The sequence below is a fragment of the Canis lupus genome, chromosome 28, assembly GCF_048164855.1.
Source record: "Canis lupus baileyi chromosome 28, mCanLup2.hap1, whole genome shotgun sequence".
Taxonomy (NCBI): Eukaryota; Metazoa; Chordata; class Mammalia; order Carnivora; family Canidae; genus Canis; species Canis lupus.
In genome coordinates, this window is record NC_132865.1 from 26,225,102 (window position 1) to 26,246,582 (window position 21,481).

At 34.5% G+C, this 21,481-nt stretch overlaps 2 protein-coding genes across 27 annotated transcripts in view; one reads left to right on the top strand and one right to left on the bottom strand.

Annotated features, from left to right (window-relative positions):
- The window catches only part of LOC140620331 (uncharacterized), a 228,710-nt gene that overhangs the window by 49,702 nt on the left and 157,527 nt on the right, over positions 1 to 21,481 (top strand). For 2 of the 23 annotated variants that reach the window (XM_072804469.1, XM_072804472.1), the window contains exon 4: positions 3,845 to 3,969. The exons of the other annotated variants lie outside the window; for them this stretch is intronic. Coding sequence is in view for 1 of the 2 variants with exons in the window: in XM_072804472.1 (XP_072660573.1) it covers positions 3,961 to 3,969 (9 nt within the window). In the remaining variant the exon portion in view is untranslated. The remainder of the gene's footprint in view (positions 1 to 3,844; positions 3,970 to 21,481) is intronic. 23 annotated transcript variants of the gene reach the window in all.
- Positions 1 to 21,481, bottom strand: part of DNAJC5B (DnaJ heat shock protein family (Hsp40) member C5 beta) — an 82,704-nt gene that overhangs the window by 35,470 nt on the left and 25,753 nt on the right. The gene's annotated exons all lie outside the window — the stretch shown is intronic.

Genomic DNA, 21,481 nt, shown 5'->3' on the forward strand with positions numbered 1-21,481 from the left:
CTTTCTACAAGTTTTGTTGACCATGCCTTCTTTTCCCTTGGTTTTCAGGATGTCTTCCTGATTTTTGCTCTGTCCTGGCTGGGAGACTAGGCAAGGCAGTGCAGACATATGTGGGTCCTTGGGTCCAAGGTTGGCAGAAGGAGTATGTCATATCCAAAGGCACTAATGCATCAAAAGCAAACAAGTACTCAAAAACCGATTAAAGATAGGACAAAGAACTGGGAAGCCAGGAGTGGGAACTTGAGAGTAAAGTGTGCATGTCAGATGCAGGATTTTATTCACTCTCTATAAACCAAAGGAGGACCACATCATAAAAAAGACCAGGAACAGAGTAGACAATCCTGTGACCACCAGTTAAATTAGTAGTTTTCAACATCTGATGCTCAGAATCATTTGTGAATGGGATGTTGTTTTTAAAAACTCATGTGTCAGGCTCTACTATTAGAGGTTCTAATTCTGTAGGTCTGGGACATCTGTATGCTTGCAAAAGCTCCACAGTTGATTTGGCTGTGCACTGAAGTCTGGTTTTGAAGTTTTACTATTATTCTATTTAACACTTGATTATTTTCTTTCTTTCTCCTCCCTCCTTCCTTCCCTCCCTCCCCCTTTCCTTTCCCTTCCTTCTTAATTGTTGTAAAAAAAACAAACCTATAACATAAAATTACTATCTTGATCATTTTTAAATGTACAGATCAGTAGCATTAGCTATATTCACATACTTGTGTAAGATCTCTAGAACTTTTCTTTTAGATTTTAAAAATTTATTTATTTATGAGAGACACACAGAGAGAGAGAGAGAGAGGGACAGAAACACAGGCAGAGGGAGAAGTAGGCTCCACGCAGGGAGCCTGACATGAGATTCAATCCCGGGTCTCCAGGATCACATCCTGGGCTGAAGGCAGCACTAAACCACTGAGCCACCCAGGCTGCCCTTTCTAGAATTATTTTACCTTGTAAAGCTGAGGCTGAAACTCTGTGTCTGTTGAACAACTTCCCATTTCTTCCTCCCCCTCTACCAACTCCTGGAAACCACAATTCTAATTTCGTTTCTAGGAATTTGACTACTTTAGATAGAACTTTGTTTTTGTTTTGTTTTGTTTATTTTTTAAAATATGCTACTGAATCTCCAGCTTCAAAGCTATTTAACACTTTCTTAACTTTTTTGGAATACTATTAGTTAATTTTTTTATTCTTTTTTCCCCAAAGGTAGTTTAACGTATTGTGCAATATTTATGGCAAAGCATTGTATACACATATCATCATGTTATGGCAATTTGATCTTTATTAAAACATGTATAGACTGCTCCTTTGGTTTTATATTTTTTACACAGGAGTTATTTATTTTATAACTGGAATTTTGTACCTTTTGACTCCCCTTCATCCATTTCACCCCCACCCTTCACCAGTAATTTACCAATCTGTTCTCTGTATCTATGAGTTTTTCTTTCTTTCTTTCTTTCTTTCTTTCTTTCTTTCTTTCTTTCTTTCTTTCTTTCTTTCTTTCTTTCTTCTTTCTTTCTTTCTTTTCTTTCTTTCTTTCTTTTCTTTCTTTCTTTCTTTATATTCCCCATATAAGTGAGACCATAAGTTGTCTTTCTTTATGTGACTTATTTCACTTAGGATAATGCCCTCAAGTTTCATCCATATTGTTGTACATGATAGGATTTCTTTTTTTTTTTTTTTTTATGGCTCAGTAAAATTCCATATGCCACATTTTCTTTATCCTTTCATCCATCTACAGAAACTTAGTTTGTTTACATGTCTTGGCTGTTGCAAATAATGCAATGAACACAGAGGTACACATATCTTTTCCAGATGGTTTTTTCATTTCCTTCAGATAAATACCCAGAAGTGGAGTTTCTGGATTGTATAGTAGTTATAGTAGTTTTATTATTTATTTATTTAAGATTTAATTTATTTATTTGAGAGAGAAACGGCACAAGTTGGTGGGGGGGCATAGGGGCAGAGGGAGAGGGAGAAGCAAACTCCTTGCTGAGCAGGGAGCCTAGAGGATAAGAGTCCCTGAGATCATGACCTGAGCCAAAGGCCGATGCTTATTTTTTATTTTTTGAGGACCCTCTATAATGTATTCCATAATGACTGCAGTAATTTACATTCCCACCAACAGTACATAAGGGTTCCCTTTTCTCCACATCATCACCAACACTTTTGTCTTTTTGATACTAGCCATTATGACAGGCATGAAGTGATATCTCATTGTGGTTTAAAAGTATTTTATTGAGGTGTATTTGACACAATATTATATTAGTTTCAGATGTACAACATAATGATTTGACAACTTGATATGTTACACTATGCTCACCACAAGTGAGCTATCACCTCTTATACAATGCTATTTACAATACCGTGGACTACTTCCCTACAGTATACCTTTAATCTCTATGATTTATTCATTCCATACCTGGATGCCTGTACTTTCCTTTTCACCCATTTTGCCCATTCTGCCTCTCTAACCACCAGTCATAATCTGTTTTCTGTATTTATGAATCTGTTTCTGCTTTTGGTTTTTTTGTTTGGTCTTGTTTTTTAGATTCCACATATAAGTGAAATCACAGTATTTATCTTTCTGTACCTTATTTCACTAAGTATAATACCCTCTAGGTCCATCCATGTTGTTGCAAATGACAAGATCTCATTCTTTCTTATGGCTGAGTAATATTCCATTATATATATATGTATATATATATATATGTATTATATATACTTGTGTATATACTATAATATATATATACATATACACCACATCTTCTTTATCCTTATTTCACTAAGCGTAATACCCTCTAGGTCCATCCATGTTGTTGCAAATGACAAGATCTCATTCTTTCTTATGGCTGAGTAATATTCCATTATATATATATATATATATATATATGTATTATATATACTTGTGTATATACTATAATATATATATATATATACATATACACCACATCTTCTTTATCCATTAATCTATTGACAAACACTTTGGTTGCTTCCATATCTTGCCTGTTGTAAATAACTATAATAAACAATGGTGCATATCTTTTCAAATTATTTTTTCATTTGCTTTGAATAAATACCCAGTAGTGGAATTGCTGGATCATATTGGGTATTTCCACTTTTAATTTCTTGAGGAACCTCCATACTGTTTTCTACACTAGTTGTACAAGTTTACATTCCCACCGATAGTGTGCAAGTGTTTTCTTTCTTCCACAACCTCACCAATACTTGCTATTTATTGTCTTTTGTGTTCTAGCCATTCTGACAGGTGTTAGGTGATATCTCATTGTAGTTTTGATTTACATTTCCCTGATTAATAGTGATGCTGAGTACCTTTACATGTATCTGTTAGCCATTTGTATGTCTTCTTTGGAAAAATGTCTATTCAGGTCCTCTGCCTATTTTTAAATTGGATTGTCTTTTGGTATTGTGTTATATAAATATTTATATATTTGGGATATTAACCCCTATCTACTATGTCATTTGGGAGTATTTTCTCCCATTCCATAGGTTACCCTTTCATTCTGTTGATAGTTTCCTTCCCTATGCAAAAACTTCTATTTTGATTACTACAGCTTTGTGGTATATCTTGAAATCTGGGATTATGATATCTCTAGCTCTATTCTTCTTTCTCGAGATTACTTTGGCTATTTGAGGGTCTTCTGTAGTTCATACAAAGTTTAGTATTATTTGTTCTGGTTCTGTAGAAAATTCTGCTAGTATTTTGATAGGAATTGTACTCAATCTGTAGATTGCTTTGGGTGGTATGGACATTTTAATATTAATTCCTCCAATCCATGAACATGGTATATAGTTGTTTGTTTTTGTTTTGTTTTGTTTTTAGGTAGGCTCCACACCCAGCCCAGAGCATAAAATGGGGCTTGATCTCATGATCCTGAGATCAAGACCGAGCTGAAATCAAGAGTTGGACACTACTAATTGAGCCACCCAGGTGCCCCCATGAACATGGTATATCTTTCCATTTGTTTGGTTACTTTTAATTTTTTTCATCAGTGTTTTATCATTTTCAAAGTACATGTCTTTCATCTCCTTTGGTTAGGTTTATTCCTAGATTTTTGGGTGCTTTTTGATACAATTTTAAATGGGATTTTTTTCTTAATTTCTCTTTCTGTTACTTTGTTATTAGTGTACCACTATGGTTTTGATTTGCATTTTCTCCATGATGAGTGATGAGCGTCTTTTCCTATACCTGTTTGGCCATCTATATGTCATCTTTGGAAAATTGTCTAATCAAGTCCTCTGCCCAATTTTAAATTAGATTTTTTTTTTGCTATTGAATTTTATGTTTAATTTAGATATTTTGGATACTAATCCCTTAGTGGATATTTGCAAATATTTTCTCTCATTAGGTAAGTTGCCTTTTCATTTTGTTGATGATTTCCTTTGCTATACAAAACTTTTTAGTTAGATATATAATGCCACTTGTTTATTTTTGCTCTAGTTGCCTTTGCTTTTGTTGACAAATTTAGAAAGCATCACCAAGATCCATGTCCAAGAGGTTTACCACCTAAGTTTTCTTCTAGGCATTTTATGATTTTAAGTCTTACATTCAAATCTTTAATCCATTTTGAGGTAATTTTTGTGTATGGTATAAGATAGTGGTCAAGTTTCAATATTTTGCATGTGGCTGTGTTGTTTCCCCAGCACAATTTAGCATTTATTGAAGGGACTGTCCTTTCTCCATTCTTGCTTCTTTTGTCATAAGTTACAAGTTAGCCATATATGCCTGGTTCAATTGATTGATTGATTGATTTTAGAGAGGGGGCATGAATGATAGGGGTGGGCAGCAGAGAGAGATGGAGAGAGAGAATCTCAAGCAGGCTGCACTCCCAGCACAGAGCCTGACATGGAGCCAATCTCACAACCCTGATATCATGACCTGAGCCAAAATCAAGAGTTGGACACTTAACTGACTGAACCATCAGGTACCCCTGCCTGGTTTTATTTCTGAGCTCTCCATTGTGTCCCATTAATCTGTGTATTTATGCCACTACTATACTGTTTTAATTACTGTAGCTTTGTAATATGATTTGAAATCAGGAAGCATGGATGTCCAGCTTTGTTCTTTGTCAGGATTGCTCTGGCTATTCTGTGTCTCTTGTGGTTCTGTTACAAATCTGAGGATGCTTTGTTCTATTTATGTGAAAAACGTTATTAGAATTTTGACAAGTATTGCATTGAATCTGTAGATTGTGTTGGATAGTATGGACATTTTAGTAGTATTAAATCTTCCAATCTATAAAAGCATGGAATATCTTTCCATTTACTTCTATCTTCTTTAATTTCTTTCATTGGTGTCTTACAATTTTCAGTGTATAGGTCTTTCACCTCATTGGTTCAATTTATTCCTATGTATTTTCATCTTTTTGATGAAGTTGTAAATAGAATTATTTTCTTATTTTTCTCTTACTATTTGTTTATTAGTGTGTAGGAAAATGATTAATTTTTCTATATTGATTTTGTTTCTTGCAACTTACTGAATTTGTTTATTAGTTCTAACAGTCTTTTGGTGGAGTCTGTAGGGTTTTTCCTATGTAATATGTCATCTGCAAGTGGTAATTTTTTTTAATTTCTTCCTTTCCAATTGGATGCTTTCCCCACCCCCACCCCTAAATTGCCCTGGCTAGGACCTTCAATACAATATTGAGTTAAAAGTGGTGAGAGTGGGCATCCTTGTCTTATTCCTGATCTTAGAGGAAAAGCTTTTAACTTTTCACCATTAAGTATCATGTTACCTCTGGGCTTGTCTTATGTGGTCTTCATTATGTTGTAGTACATCCCCTCTACGCCTATTTTGTTGAGAGTTTTAATCATAAATGGATTAATTTTGTCAAATGCTTTTTCTGCATCTATTGAGGTGATCATAAGATTTTGTTAAATCTGGTTTATGTTTGCACTCAGTTTATCTTCAAATTTGGATTTGTAACATAAAGTTATTTTAACATAATATATATTTTTTTAATTTTTATTTATTTATTCATGATAGTCACAGAGAGAGAGAGAGAGAGGCAGAGACAGAAGCAGGCTCCATGCACCGGGGGCCCGATGTGGGATTCGATCCCGGGTCTCCAGGATCGCGCCCTGGGCCAAAGGCAGGCGCCAAACCGCTGCGCCACCCAGGGATCCCTATTTTAACATAATATTGAGAGTTCATAAGACTTATTTTCTCTTGTAGAGTCTAATGGCATGTTATTTAAACGCATTGACCTGCCGCCCTATGTAAGTCCTATGCTGTTCTATGCTTTTCCACATGGTTATAAAACTCCCACAATCATATCCTGGGTTACCTTTTGTCTCGTGTCCTCCACACACAGCTTGTATATTATGCACTGACATGGCCACATTACCAGTAGTTTTTCAAACATACTCTATTGCTTTTGTTCTCCATCTTTGCTTAGTCTGTCATCTCTGCCTTGCATGCCTATCCTTGCTAACCTTACATTCTTTCCCCAACTTCTATACTTTTATGTCCCAGCTATTCATCATTACTCATGCTTGAATTGTCAACTCAAAGCATTAACTCCTATGGTAAGTCCTACCCTGAACCTCTTGTCTCTTTTCATTGCATTTTCTTCTATTTTTCTATCTTGATTGTACTGTATTATCTGTTTTATACCTTCCTATATGAAGGCATATAGTTTTATTCTTTTGTGGCTCTAAGCTTAGCATAAGCCTGTCACAAAGTAAGTACTTATAAAATATTTATATAATAAATGAGTAAATAAATGAATTAGAAAAATGACTTAGCATCATGTTACTATAATACCCTCAGTTTCCTTTCAAGATATGCTGAAGAGGGAGAAAAATCATGTCTTTTTCTTCAGGGAAGATTTCATATTTTCTAATTCCTGGAATTATCTGAACTAAACCAGCAAAACCTCCAATAAGATTCCATTGTTTCCTCATCCCAAACAGAGTTAATAAGAGTATCTATTTAGGCCTATCATTAGACATCTTATAGTTTTCCATGCTATGGAATGCTAATTCTTATTCTGGCTGACAATTGACAATTCTTTGAGTTGTGTGCCTTACTCAGGAATAAAAAGATAAATGATGCTCATTGAACAGCATTGTTATATGCATGGCTTTAAAAAAAAGATTTTATTTATTTATTTGCGAGATAAAGCATAAGCAGGGGGAAGAGGAGGAGGAGAGGCAGAGGGAGAGGCACAAGCAGACTCCCTGTGGAGCTTGGAGCTGCAGGCAGGGCCCTGAGATCATAACCTGAGTTGAAGTCGGACACTAACCAACTGAGCTACCTAGATGCCCCATGGATGGCTTTTTACATTGAATAAATATTCTAATCAAGGAAATACACTTAATTTGTCTTAAAATCATGATCAGAAACAAACATTCATCCAAGAAACTACCAAATTTTTAAAATTGAGATAAAATTCACATAACACAAACAACTACATCATGAAAATTTTAAGTATTCTGACCACTTTAAAAAGTATAATCAGTGATTTTAGTACATTAGTACATTCACAATGGTGTGGGAACATCACAATCTAATTCCAGATTATTTTCATCACCCTAAGGAGAAACTCTATGCCTCCTAATTCCTTCATATCCCTATTCCCTAGCAGTCAATAATCTATCTCTATGGACTTGCTCTATGGATATTTCATATGAATCATACAATATGTGGCTTTTTATATGTGGTTTCTTTTATTTAATATGTTTCCACAGTTCATCCATTTCATAACAAGTGTCAGTACTTCATTTCGTCATGTGACTGAATAATATTCTATTATGTATATGTGCCACGTTTTGTTTATTCATCTATCAGTTAATGGATATTTGGATTGTTTTCACTTTTGCTATTATAAATAAAGCTATTCATGTACAAAGTTTTATACTTAGACACACAATTGTTGGGTCACATGATAACTCTAACTTTTTGAGAAATTGTAGATTATTTTTCACAGTAGATGTAGCATTTTACATTCCTACCAGAAATGTACGAGGGGTCCAATTTCTCTGTATCCTTCCCAACATTTTCTTAATGGTAGCTAACCTGCTAAAAGTGAAACAGTGTCTAATTGGGGTTTTGATATGCATTTTCCTGATGAGTATAGTCAATTTGTATCAAGCGATTATTAGCCATTTGTCTATCTCCTTTGGAAAATGTCTATTCAAACCCTTTGCCCATTTTTAAATTTAGTTATATTTTTATTGTTAAGTTGTAAGTATTATTTATATATTCTGGGTATTATACACTTATTAGATGTCAGATTTGAATATTTTCTACAGTTCTATAAGTTGTCTTTCTATTTTCCTGATAGTGTTGTTGGTGTACAACAGTTTTTAATTTTGATGAAGTCCAATTTATCTATTTTTCTTTTATATCGTATTTAAAAAATAGTTGCTCAATCCAAGGTCTTAAAGATTTGTACCTATGTTTTCTAATTTTTGTAGTTTTAGGTCTGTGATGCAGTTTGAGTAAATTTTGTATAAGGTGTGAGGTAGAAGACCAAATTCATTCTTTTGCATGTGAATATCCATCCGGTTGTCCCAGTACTATTTGTTGAAAAGATTTTTTTTTCTCTCATTAAATGGTTTTGGCATCCTTATTGAGATTCTCTTGACTATAGATGTATGGGTTAATTTCTGAACTATTAATTCTGTTCTGCTGATTTATATATCTGTCTTTATGCCAATACACACTGTTTTGATTAGTGCAGTTTTATAAGTTTTGAAATCAAGAAGTGTTGAGTCCTGCAACTTTATCCATCTTTTTCAAGATTCTATTTTGTTATTCTGAGTTCTTTGTATTTCATTTCCATATGAATTTTAGGATCAGTTTACCCAATCTTGCTAAAAAGGTAGTTGGAATTTTGATAAAATTGTATCAAATATGTAGATTCATCTTAATATTTAGTCTTACAATCTCTGAACATGGGATGCCTTTCCATTTATTTAGGCCTTTAATTTCTTTCAACAATGTTTTGTAGTTTTCTGTCTAAGTCTTTTACTCCCTTAGTTAAATTTTTTCCTAAGTATTTTGTTGTTTTAGATATTATTGTGAGTGGAATTCTTTTTCTAAGTTTATCTTCGAATTGTGTTAGTGTAGATTTTTGTATATTGAACTTATGTCCTGAAACTTTACTGAACTCATTTGTTAGCTCTAATTGTATGTGGATGTGCACAATGGTAGGTATTCAGTATGTTTTTCTATATATAAGATCATGTCATCTGTGAATATAGTTTTCTTTCTTTTCTATCTAGATTCCTTTTTATTTCTTATTCTTGCTGAATAGCCTTAATATAAATTCTACTACACCGCTGAAGGAAGTAGTGAGAAAAGACATTTCTATTTTGTTACAGATCTTAGGAAGAAATTTTTCAGTCTTTAACTCTTAAATATGATGATAGCTATGGATTTTTTATAGATGCCCTTTATTAAGTTTATAGATGCCCTTCTATTGTTAATTTGTTGGGTATTTTTGTCATGAAAAGGTATTGGGTTTTGTCAAATGCCTTTTCTGTATCTATCAAGATGAATGTGCTGTTTTCTTCTCTATTCTTTTTTTAAAATTTATTTAATTTAAGGAGATATAGAATGAGCAGGGGGTGGGGCAGAGAGAGAGGAAGAGAGAGAGAATGTCCAGTAGACTCCCTGATGATCATGTAGCCAGACTCCAGGCTGAATCCCAGGACCCTGAAATCAAGACCTGGGCTGAAATCAAGAGTCTGATGCGTAGCCAACTGAGCCCCCAAGGTGCCCCATTCTCTATTATATTAATATGGAAAATACATTGACTTACGTATATTGACCCAATTTTGTATTCCTAGAATAAATGATACTTGTCATGGTGTATCATCTTTTTAATATGTTGTTCTATTCAGTTTGCTAGTATCTTGTTGAGGATTTTTACATCTATATTCATAAGATTTATTGTCCTTTAGTTTTCTGGTGATGTCTTTAATATTAGGGTAACCCTGGCCTTACAGAAGAAGATAGTTTGTGTCTGCACTCCTACTTTTTTGGAAGAACTTGAAAAAGGATTACTGTTATTTTTCCTCCTTCTCCTTCTCCTTGGTAGAATTAATTCACCAGTGAAGCTACCTAAATTGGAACTCTTCATTGTTGGATTTTTTTTAAATATGGACTTGAGCTCCACATTTTATAGATCCACTTAGATTTTTTATTTCTTTTTGAATTTGTTAGTTTGTGAATTTGTTAGTTTGTGTGTTTCTAAGAATTTGTTCATTTTATATAGGTTAATTTTATTGGTAAGCAATTGTTCACAGTATTATTTTGTGATTTTTTTTAAATATGGACTTGAGCTCCACATTTTATAGATCCACTTAGATTTTTTATTTCTTTTGAATTTGTTAGTTTGTGAATTTGTTAGTTTGTGTGTTTCTAAGAATTTGTTCATTTTATATAGGTTAATTTTATTGGTAAGCAATTGTTCACAGTATTATTTTGTGATTTTTTTCTTGTAAGATCAATTGTAATGTCCCTCTGCTTTTATTCCTTATTTTAGTAATTTAAGTTTTATCTTTTTCTTGGTCAGTTTAGGTAAAAATTTGTCAATCTTTTTTGTGTTTTCAAATCTCCAGCTTTTGGTTTTGAGGATTTGCTCATTCTTCTATTCTCTATTTCATTTATTTTCACTCTAGTCTTCACTATTCTTTTTCCCTTTGTGCTTTTGGTCTAGTTTGTGATTCTTTTGCTAGTTTCTTAAAGTGGAAGTTTAGGTTATTTGAGATCTTTATTCCTCTTTAATGTAGTTATTTACCATTCTAAGAATTACATTCACTGGGGATCCCTGGGTGGCGCAGCGGTTTAGCGCCTGCCTTTGGCCCGGGATCGAATCCCACATCAGGCTATTGGTGCATGGAGCCTGCTTCTGTCTCTGCCTCTCTCTCTCTCTCGCTCTCTCTCTGTGTGACTATCATAAATAAATAAAAGAAAACAAACAAAAAAAACACTTAAGAATTACATTCACTGCATCCCACAAGTTTTGGTATGGTTTGTGTATTTTCCAATTTCCCTTGTGATTTCTCCTAGACATTAGTTATTTAGGAGTTTATTGTTTAATTTCTACATGTTTCTTAACTTTCCAAATTTCCTTCTGTTATTGATTTCAAATTTCATTCCATTGTAGCCAGAGAACACACTTTGCTTTTGCTTTATCTAAATATTTCTGAATTTGAATTTATTGGTACTTGTTTTGTGGCCAAACATGGTTTAAATGGAGAATGTTCCATATGCACTTGTGTTGTTGGGTAGAGTGTTCTACAGAAGTCCAGTAATTCTAGTTGGTTTATGGTATTGTACAGTCTTCTGTTTTCTTGCTGTTCTTCTGTCTAGCTGTTCTGTTCACTATTGAAAGAGGTATTCAAGTCTCTAATTACTACTGTAATTACTACTCTTCCTTCAATTCCATCAGTTTTTTTCTGCATGTATTTTGGAGCTCTGTTTCAGGCACATATATGTTTTGAATTGCTATATATGCCTGAAAGATTGACTTTTGAAAAAAATAATTGTCCTTCTTTGTTTCTGATAACTTTATCTTAAAGTTTATTTTGTCTGATACTAGTATAGTCACTCCAGCTCTCTTTGGATTACTACTTCCATATAATATATTTTTCCATACTTTCAGTTTTATCTTATTTGTCTTTGAATCTAAGGGGAGTGTTTTTAGAGGCAGCAAAAGCTGGATCATTTTTTTAAAATCCACTTGCCAATCTCTGTCTATAAAATCCACTTATATTTAAAGTAATTCCTGTTAATGAAGGACTTTTTTTTAATGAAGGACTTTTGCCATTTTTCTATTTGTATTTTTTTTTTCAAGTAGTCTCTATTCCCAGCATGGATCCCAGTGCAAGGCTTTAACTCACAACTGAGATTAAGACCTGAGCTGAAATCAAGAGCTGAATGCTTAACCAACTGAGCCACCCAGGCACCCTCTATGTGTATTCTTATATCTCTTTTGTTCAATTCTCCTGTTACTAGCTTCTTTTGTATTATAATTCCTGTATTTCTTTTATATATTTTTAAGACTTTTTGTGTGTATGTGGTTATCCTGGGGATTACAATTAACATCTTAATTTTTTAAATATCTAGTTCACATTAATATACTGTCAAAAGTATACAAAAACTTCTGTATAGTTCTACCTCCCCATTTAATGCTGTTATTGTTGCAAATTACATCCTTATGAATTGTGTGTCGTTGAACATAGATATATGCAGTTGTCTTTTAAATCATATGGGAAAAAAGAGGATTTATAAATATATTTACCTATGAAATTACTTCTTTTAGTGTTCTCTAATTTTTCATATGGATTCAAGTTATGGCCTAGTGTATTTTCATTTTACCCTGAAGGATTCCTTTTGGCATTTTTTATAGGAAAGGTCTTCCAATGACTCAGTTATTTATTTATCTAGAAAATATCTTGGCCTTGCTTTCATTTTAGATGGATAATTTTGCTACATATAGAATTTTTGGTTGACATATTTTTCGTTCAATTCTTTAACTATAGCATCCTATTGTCTTCTGGCCTCATGGTTTCTCGTAAGAAATCAGCTGTTGATCTTATTGAGGTTACCTTATATATGATGAGTCACTTCTCTCTTGCTACTTTCAATATACTCTTTGGCTTTGAACAATTGATTATGATGTATCTCAGTGAAGATTTTCTTGAGTTTATTCTATTTGGAGTTTATGGAACTTCTTAGATGTATAAATTAATATTTTTCATTAAATTGTGAAATTTTCAGGCATTATTTCATCAAATATTTCTTCTCTTTCTTTCTACTCTCTGGGATTCCTGATATCTATATCTATATCTATATATATATATATGTTTTATATATATATATGTATATATAAAGATTCCTGATATATTTATCTGTATATATGAAGATATATATATCTATATATGATGGTATACTCAGGTCTCTTAAGCTCTGTTCATTTTTCTTCATTCTGGGATGCCTGGGTGGCTCAGTGGTTGAGCATCTGCCTTTGGCTCAGGGCATGATCCTATAGTCCTAAGATCAAGTCCCACATCAGGCTTCCTGCATGGAGCCTGCTTCTCCCTCTGCCTGTGTCTCCTCCTCTGTGTGTGTGTGTCTCTCATGAATAATTAAATAAAATCTTTAATTAAAAAAATTTTTTTTCTTCATTGTTTTATCTTTCTGTTACTCAGACTGCTTACTATTAATTGACCTATCTCTAACTTCACTGATCTTTTATTCATGCATGTTCAAAATGCCTATTGAACCCCTCCAGTAAATCTTTCATTTTCAGTTACTATACTTTTCCTGCTTCTCCCTCTGCCTGTGTCTCCTCCTCTGTGTGTGTGTGTCTCTCATGAATAATTAAATAAAATCTTTAATTAAAAAAATTTTTTTTCTTCATTGTTTTATCTTTCTGTTACTCAGACTGCTTACTATTAATTGACCTATCTCTAACTTCACTGATCTTTTATTCATGCATGTTCAAAATGCCTATTGAACCCCTCCAGTAAATCTTTCATTTTCAGTTACTATACTTTTCAACTCCAAAATTTCTATTTTAGTTCCTTTATATAAATTCATTTTTAATTGATATTCTGTATTTGGTGAGACATCTTTCTCAACCTTTCCTTCAGTTCTTTAGACATGATTTCCTTTAGCCTTTATACATATTTAGCTTATTTAAAGTCTTTGTCTAACATATCCAAATGCGGAGCATTCTCAAGGACAGTTTCTGTAGATTCCCCCTCCCCCCAATATGGACTTTACTTTCATGTTTCTTTGCATGTCTCATATTTTTTAAAAACTGGAAATTTTGAATATTTTAATTGGCAGCTCTACAAATTAGATTCTCCCTTTTCCCTATGATTTTTAATTGCTACTTGTTGTGATTGTTTATTTAGTGACTTTTCTGACCTAATTTTGTAACATCTTTATTCTTTTTTTTAAGATTTTATTTATTTATTCATGAGAGACACAGAAAGAGGCAGAGACATAGGCATAGGGAAAGCAGGCTCCCTGCAGGGAGCCTGATGCGGGACTCAATCCAGGACCTCAAGATCACGCCCTGATATGAAGGCAGACACTCAACTACTGAGCAGACCAGGTGTCCCTGTAACATCTGTATTCTTAATCATGTGTGGCCACTGAAGTCTCTGTTTTCCATTAGTTTAACAGCTAAGGATTAGACAGGTTTTCTTGTACACATAGAACCAAAAATCTCCTAGTGTTCACAGGTGAGGTTTGTATGTGTTTTAGGACACATCTTCAATGCTGGGCCAGTTTGCAACTCTGCCTTAGCTTTTAATTCCTGTTTGCACAGATCTACAAGGTCAGCCAGAAGTGAGAACTTAGGGCTTTCTCAGTCCTTTCTTGAGTGTGTGTGCAGCTGTAGGAAGGTGAATAGCTTCTGAATTCCCAGGAATATGTCAGAACTGACTTCTCTATAGAAGCTAGCATAGTGCTTAAGACAGGAATAAGTGATGGAATGAAGCACTCATTCTCTTTCATTTAAATGATTAATATGAATTCTATGCTGAAGTTGATCTAGTCCACTCACCACAGTCTCCTTTATTTTGTCTTGTCTTTCTGTATGTATCTTTCAACCTTACTAAATCTGAGCTCTTTAAAGTAGCACATATTACATATATAGATAGATAGATAGACATAGATACATAGATAGTTATGTATATTAATTTCTCACAGTCTACATAAATAAGTATCCAATACTAAATAGGCATTGAGTGAATGAGTGAGTGGGAAAAAAGTCATTGATGATTCTAGTGCCCAGGAACAAATGACGTTGTGTGAGGAACTAAGAGGACCAAGTAGATTTGCCATGGGACAAAGGAGGTTATGCTGGTGACCTGAAAGATAACTCTGACATAGCCTCATATACTCTTCTTTTTAGTGGAAGGTTTTAGAATTCAGGAAACAAATTAGTACTGATAGATATTAATTTCAATTTATCTTGTGAGCTTGAATCATCACTTTGCCTTGTAAATATTTACAATTCTTCTATTAGCTATGCATTCCCCTGACATTTACACTTTATTCATAAGCAGCCTCTGTTATGACCTATAATTGCTAATAAAGATGGGTAAAAGCACCACAGATTGGGGTTGCCACAGATCACTATGGAAATGACACTCTTTCCTGTTTCTTGTGAAAATAGCATTTTGCCTCATGTTGGTCTACTCTGAGCAGCTCATCTCTTCAGAAAAGGGGGATTATTTCCAGAAAGTTCCATGTGAAATTGAATGAAATAGAAAAATCAAGTCCCTGCTGCCCTGTGAACCACGATATTTGGTACCTCATCAACAAGCTTATTCATGAGGCACAGAAACCCAGGTGCTAATATACAAAGCTAGTTCACTCTGATATTATGGTTTTTTGAGGAGCTAAGAAAGGGTTAGATCTTTATCTCATTTCTCAAATGAGAATGCAAGTAGACCAACATTTTGTTAGGTTTTTGCACCCAAAACACTAGGAAAACCAGGTGGCTTCCCTTTTGGCATCTTAATATTGTTTCTATCTAAGTTCAAAACTGTATATATCAGTGAATATAAAAACTAACATTTAAGCTGCATATGAGATTTTGAATACTCAAGATGCACATTCTTTATGTTACATAACTGGCTGTATTTTCTCAGAGTTTTCCCTTCCATATCCCCTAATTACATTTTATCTGAAGGACTCACAGCCATAAAAAATGCACTGTGTCCCAATTTGAAACTATAGTCTTTCCTTGCTGAGCTATCCCTCTCTTTACGGGGTCAGTGAATGACTCCTTGTTCAGCTAGGTGACCAAACATTTGAGAAATGATCCTGAAGAATCTGAGAATATAAGTAATGGAGAGACAGGCACAGGCAAAATCTATTTGTTGACCAATTCATTATTGAATTTGGTAAATATAAGCCAGGACTAATGGAAGTGCCATAGAAGACAAAACATAATGCTTGCCCTGAGGGAATTGATGGAGTGGGAAAAGCAGAAAAGAAGAGTAAATTACAACCTGTAAGGATTTTATGCTCTGAATAGCACAGCGAGTCATGGAACATATAATGGGCCTCAGGGAAGGCCCCCACAGGCCTTTTCTCATATTTAGGCCATATCAACCTAAATGGCTCCTTGTAATCATTTTGGGTATGATGTTTAGGTTTCCTTCTCTCTTCTCTCTCTCTCTTTCTCTCTTTTTTTTAAGATTTTTTTTTTTTTTTTAATTCATGAGAGACACAGAGAGAGAGACAGAGACAGAGACACAGGCAGAGGGAGAAGCAGGCTTCATGCAGGGACTCCAGGATCATGCCCTGGGCTGAAGGCAGGCGCTAAACTGCTGAGCCACCCAGGGATCCCCTCTCTTTCTCTTTATCAATTAGATTCTGATTTTTTGCTTATATCCTCCTTAAAATAACTTTGAGAAATTGTCCCCTCACCATTTTTAACTTGGTATCTAAATTTTTCGTAAGATAAAACAGATACAAAGGTTGTAATTTTCAGCATATTATGGACATTGGCATGTTAAAATAAGGCAGTTGTAACACCCTTTTAAATTTATTCAACAGAATTTAAATGTCACAGAATCTGCAGACACAGTCATACACATGTACATACACATGACATACTTTCTCACACATACACGTGCAGACTTGTATACACACACATACACACATTTCTTGGAGAGTCTTCCTGCACCCATGGCCCAGCTAACTTTGAAGAATGCCATTTTATAGGCCTCTTTCTCTGATGCCTTATGCATTACTTGTGGTAACCAATAACTGTGTGCCAGAACTTGATTAAACACTTTACACATATCACCTCTTTTAATCCTTCACAACCCTCTGAGGTCAGTACTGTCATCTGCATTTTAGAGATGACAGTACTTCTGAAGAAAATGAGGCAAAGAGGTTTGAATCCAGGTCTTTCTGACTTCATATGCTTTACTTGTAACTGCTACTTTATACTTAAAATTCACTGCAGCTGAGGGATTTTAGTGTTAAAATCAACATGGAATACCTCAAAGAGAATATGTAACTTCTAATACCTCTTCTAGTGCTCTCCAACCTCCTACCTGCTTTGCTTTTCTCTACAGCACTTACCAACATCTAATAGACTGTATATTTTATAGATTTATCATTAAGCCTGCCTACTCCCCCAGCCCAGAATATAGGCTTTGGGGATGTAAGGATTTCATCTCTTTGTTCAATGCAGTTTTCTCAGTGCCTAAAACAGTACTAATGAATATTTGTTGAATAATGAACTAGACTTGTTGTTATAAAGCCATTAGGATTCTTTTTTTTTGTATATTTTTTATTGGAGTCCGATTTGCTAACATATAGCGTAACACCCAGTGCTCATCCCATCAAGTGCCCCCCTCAGTGCCCGTCACCCAGTCACCCCAACCCCCCACCCACCTCCCCTTCCACTACCCCTTGTTCGTTTCCCAGAGTTAGGAGTCTCTCATGTTCTGTCACCTTCTCTGATATTTCTCACTCATTTTCTCTCCTTTCCCCTTTAATCCTTTTCACTATTTTTTATATTCTCTGAATGAATGAGAAACATATAATATTTGTCCTTCTCCGATTGACTTACTTCATTCAGCATAATACCCTCCTGTTCTTCTAAGAGACTCTAAACATACTATATGCTACATAATCTGATTAGCCTTTCTGTCTTCATTGTAATTAGGCAGCAGTATGAGGTATATAGATCAACAATCTACTAGGTTTGCAGTGAAGGATTTTTATGTCTGGTCAATATCAAGAAAAGCAGGCTCTATTCATAGACCTAAAGTGCTTCCTGAGCAGCAGTAAAATGGTGAACTATATTTACTTCACTTAAGTTACCAAGAAGAACACGGAATCAGAATTGTTGTAGGGCTGTGATAAGGATGCATGCATTTTAAGCCATCATAGTCTACTCTTCAGGGCTGGGGGTTTGGACACATCAGGGCATACTTGTAACCCGAGTGGCAAGAGCCTCCCAGAAATCTCTCAGGGCTGAAGAGCCTTATTGTAGTGTTTTGGAGTATATTACTTTGTATAGTTTTCTTAGTGGTTGAGTGTGCATATATAGCTTATTACAGTCTTCTGATATCAGTGTTTTACCAATCTAAGTACAAAAACTTTTCATTTAGGTTTTCTTGTCCTCCCCACTTTTAAATATCATTGTCTTGAGTATCAGATGCTGTTATAATTTTTGTGCCAATTGTCATTTATAATTTAGAAAATTTATGAGGATAGCGTATTGTATTTACCCATATTTCTGCATTTTCATTGTTCTTTCTTCCTTCCTAATTATGCAAGATTCCTTCATTATTTCTTTTGTAACATGTCCTTTAGCCATTCTTTAAGAGTAAATCTGGCTAAGTGACAAAATCTTCTAGTTTTCCTTTATGTAAGAATGTCTTTATTTCTCCTTAATTCCCTAGGCATAGTTTCATCAGATATAGAATTTGCAGTTGACAGTATTTTTCTTTGATTTCTTTCTTGGAAAATGGTGTGCCACTTCTTCTGGTCTCTGTTGTTTCATATATATATATATATATATATATATATATATATATATATATATATATATATTTTAAGATTTTATCTATTTGAGAGAGAGAGAGAGTAAGAGAAAGAGCACAAGCAGTGGGGGACGGTTAGAAAGTAAGGGAGGAGCAGATTCCCCACTGAGCAAGGAGCCTGTTGTGCTGGATCCCAGCACCCTGGGATCATGACCTGAGCCAAAAGCAGACACGTAATTGATTGAGCCACCCAGGTACCTGGGCTTCTGTTGTTTCAGATGAGAAACCTGTTGTCTTTGGAGTTGGTATCCCCCTATAAATAATATGTTGTTTCTCTCTGACTGCTTTAAAGATATTTTCTTTGTCTTTAGTTTTCAGAAGTATAATTATGATGTGTATGGGCATGATTTCTGTGGATTTATCTTTTTTGGAATTCACTTACCTGATCTGTAAATATTTATGTTTTGTTATATTTGGGAAATTTCCAGTCACTATTTCTTTGAATACTCTTTCAGTCCTACTCTCTTTCTCTTCTTCTAGGATACCAGTGCTAAATCTTGGATCTTTTAGGTTCCTGAGGCTCTGTTTGTTCATTTTTAGTTAACTTTCTCTCTTTTGTTCAGATTGGGTAAATTCTATGAATCTCCCCTAGACTTTACTGATTCTGTCTTCTGTCAGCTGCACTCTACTATTGAGCTCTTCAAATTATTTTTATTATTTCTGTTATTTTTTCAGTCCTTTAATTCCCATTGGTTCTTTTTTTTTTTATAATTCCTATTTCTTTGCTGAAATTTTCTTTTTTTTTCACTTGTTTCAAGAGAATTTGTAATTGCTTGTTGAATTTTTCTTATGATAGTTACTTGTCAGATAATTTTAATATCTGATTCATCTCAATGTGGGACTCGGGATTATCTTTTCTCATTCAAGTTGCAATTTTCCTGTTTGTTGATTTTTTTGTATAATAAATTATTTTCATTATATCTAGACATTTTGGCTGTTATCAGTAGACTCTGGGCCCTACTTAAGTTTTTAAATTTTAATTGGCATTTACTCTGTTTAGATAGATTTAGTATGTTGGTCATAGCCTGCTTTTGTGGGCTGTGGCTCCAATGACAGTCTAATTTTCAGAGCCTTGATGGTGCTATGTTTGTCCTCTTTGTCTCCTGCCTCTGGGGCCCCACTGGTACCTGTTGATACTAGCTGAGGAAGTGAAAGGAGCTTCCCAGGCTGAGTGGCTTGCTGCCATTAAGTGGAGGAAGGGAATCTCCAGCCTGCAGAGACAAGAAGCACTTTTTGGGCTGGGTGCTTATTGATGGGAAAGTTCTCTGGTGGGTTACTGTTAGGAGAACATTCAGCTGGTTCCCCTTGCTATTTCTTCTGGGCTTATCTAGAGTTGTTGGCAGGACTCTTGCTTAATTTGGAGGAAGAATAAGGCTATCTGGCTGCCTTCTCTTGCTAGATTGGCTGTCAGGAAAGGCTGGGCCAGGGTTAGTTTGCCTCGGATGGTGTGAATCATAACATGCCTTGCCACTGTGTTGTTCCCTTGGTCCTCTGATCGCTAACTAATTCATCTTTCTCTTTATAACTTTTAAAGTTCTCCTTTAGTTGTCTCTTGTGTTATTTCCAAGGCTTTGAGTCATGCTTGGAAGGAAGGAGCAGAGAGAAACAAGTCTACGCTATTTTGCTCAGATCAGAAATTCTCTATATAAGCTTATATAGGCCTAAAATCCCTTTAAAGGGTACATAAAGAATTGCCTTCCCTGAGGAAGGAGACTTTTTTTGTATATGTGTTTGCATGTTCTCATTTTAATCAGGTGAACATATTACCTATTCAAAAATAAAAATAAAATGTAAAGGAAGAAAGAAATCTAACTCAGCCTTGTTTTCAAGAACACAACCAAGGATTGTGACATCGGTCAAGCAGAGTATGGATTCAACAATTTGTAATTTTATTAAATTTCACTGACTTGTAATTTCACTATATTGTAACTGCTTTGATCCAGATCTCTGAATATAAGAATAATGTTCTCAGTGGATTTTCAGCCTGCTCATACATTTTTAATAACTCGCAGAATACAAATGTGTAATTTAGATAGAAGTAGATGCTTTTGGCAGCATACTAGCACCCTAATCAGCTGAAAAAAAAGATATTTGTATGACATTAAAACAAAATTAATAGCAAGACACTGATTACATGAAAAGATTTTAGGTTGTAATTATTAAACTTGCAAACAGCTCAGTATAATTAGTTCCTTAATTAAGATATGACCTGAAATTTTAGCTTACAAATTAATTGAGGCAATTAAAAGTCACATTTGTAAAAGTAAAGTGGGTTTTAAAGCTTACAAGGTAGTCAGATATCACTTTGTTCTCATTTTAGGGAGCATCTTTATAGGTGGTAAGCTTGCAGTGCAATTACTTTGATTCCAAACTCACACCTCCAGCCAGTGTCTCACCCTGAAGCCTTAAGAGTCAAGTTTAGTGACTTTTGGCTAAGGGTATCTATCCACAGGAGGTGCTCCCAGGCATACTCCCAAATATCTTTGGGGATCAATGAGGCAGCAAAGACTTTTTGTCCCCAGCACCTTAAGTGAAATATAAACTAAAAGATTGATAGTGACTTTGATCAAACTCTTTGACCATATTTTCACAGAACTATTTGGATCCAAATATCAGTTTTCACTCTGTCATTTATTCTTCAGTACATGCTCAAAGGCATTTCAGGTCCCACAATTTACCACATGGTGAAGGTTCCAATTCATAGCCAAATAATTTCCCATCAGTATATAGAAATGGAGAAGTCAATAAATATTTGTGGGGTAGTGATTTGGGAAGAAAATAAATTTAGGATCGTACCTTCATTCCTTATGTCAAAATAAATTCCAAATGGATCAAAGATTGAATATAAAAATAAGTTTTAAAAGTACTAGAAGATGATATAGGTTAATATTTTCATAATATTGTAATCAAGAGT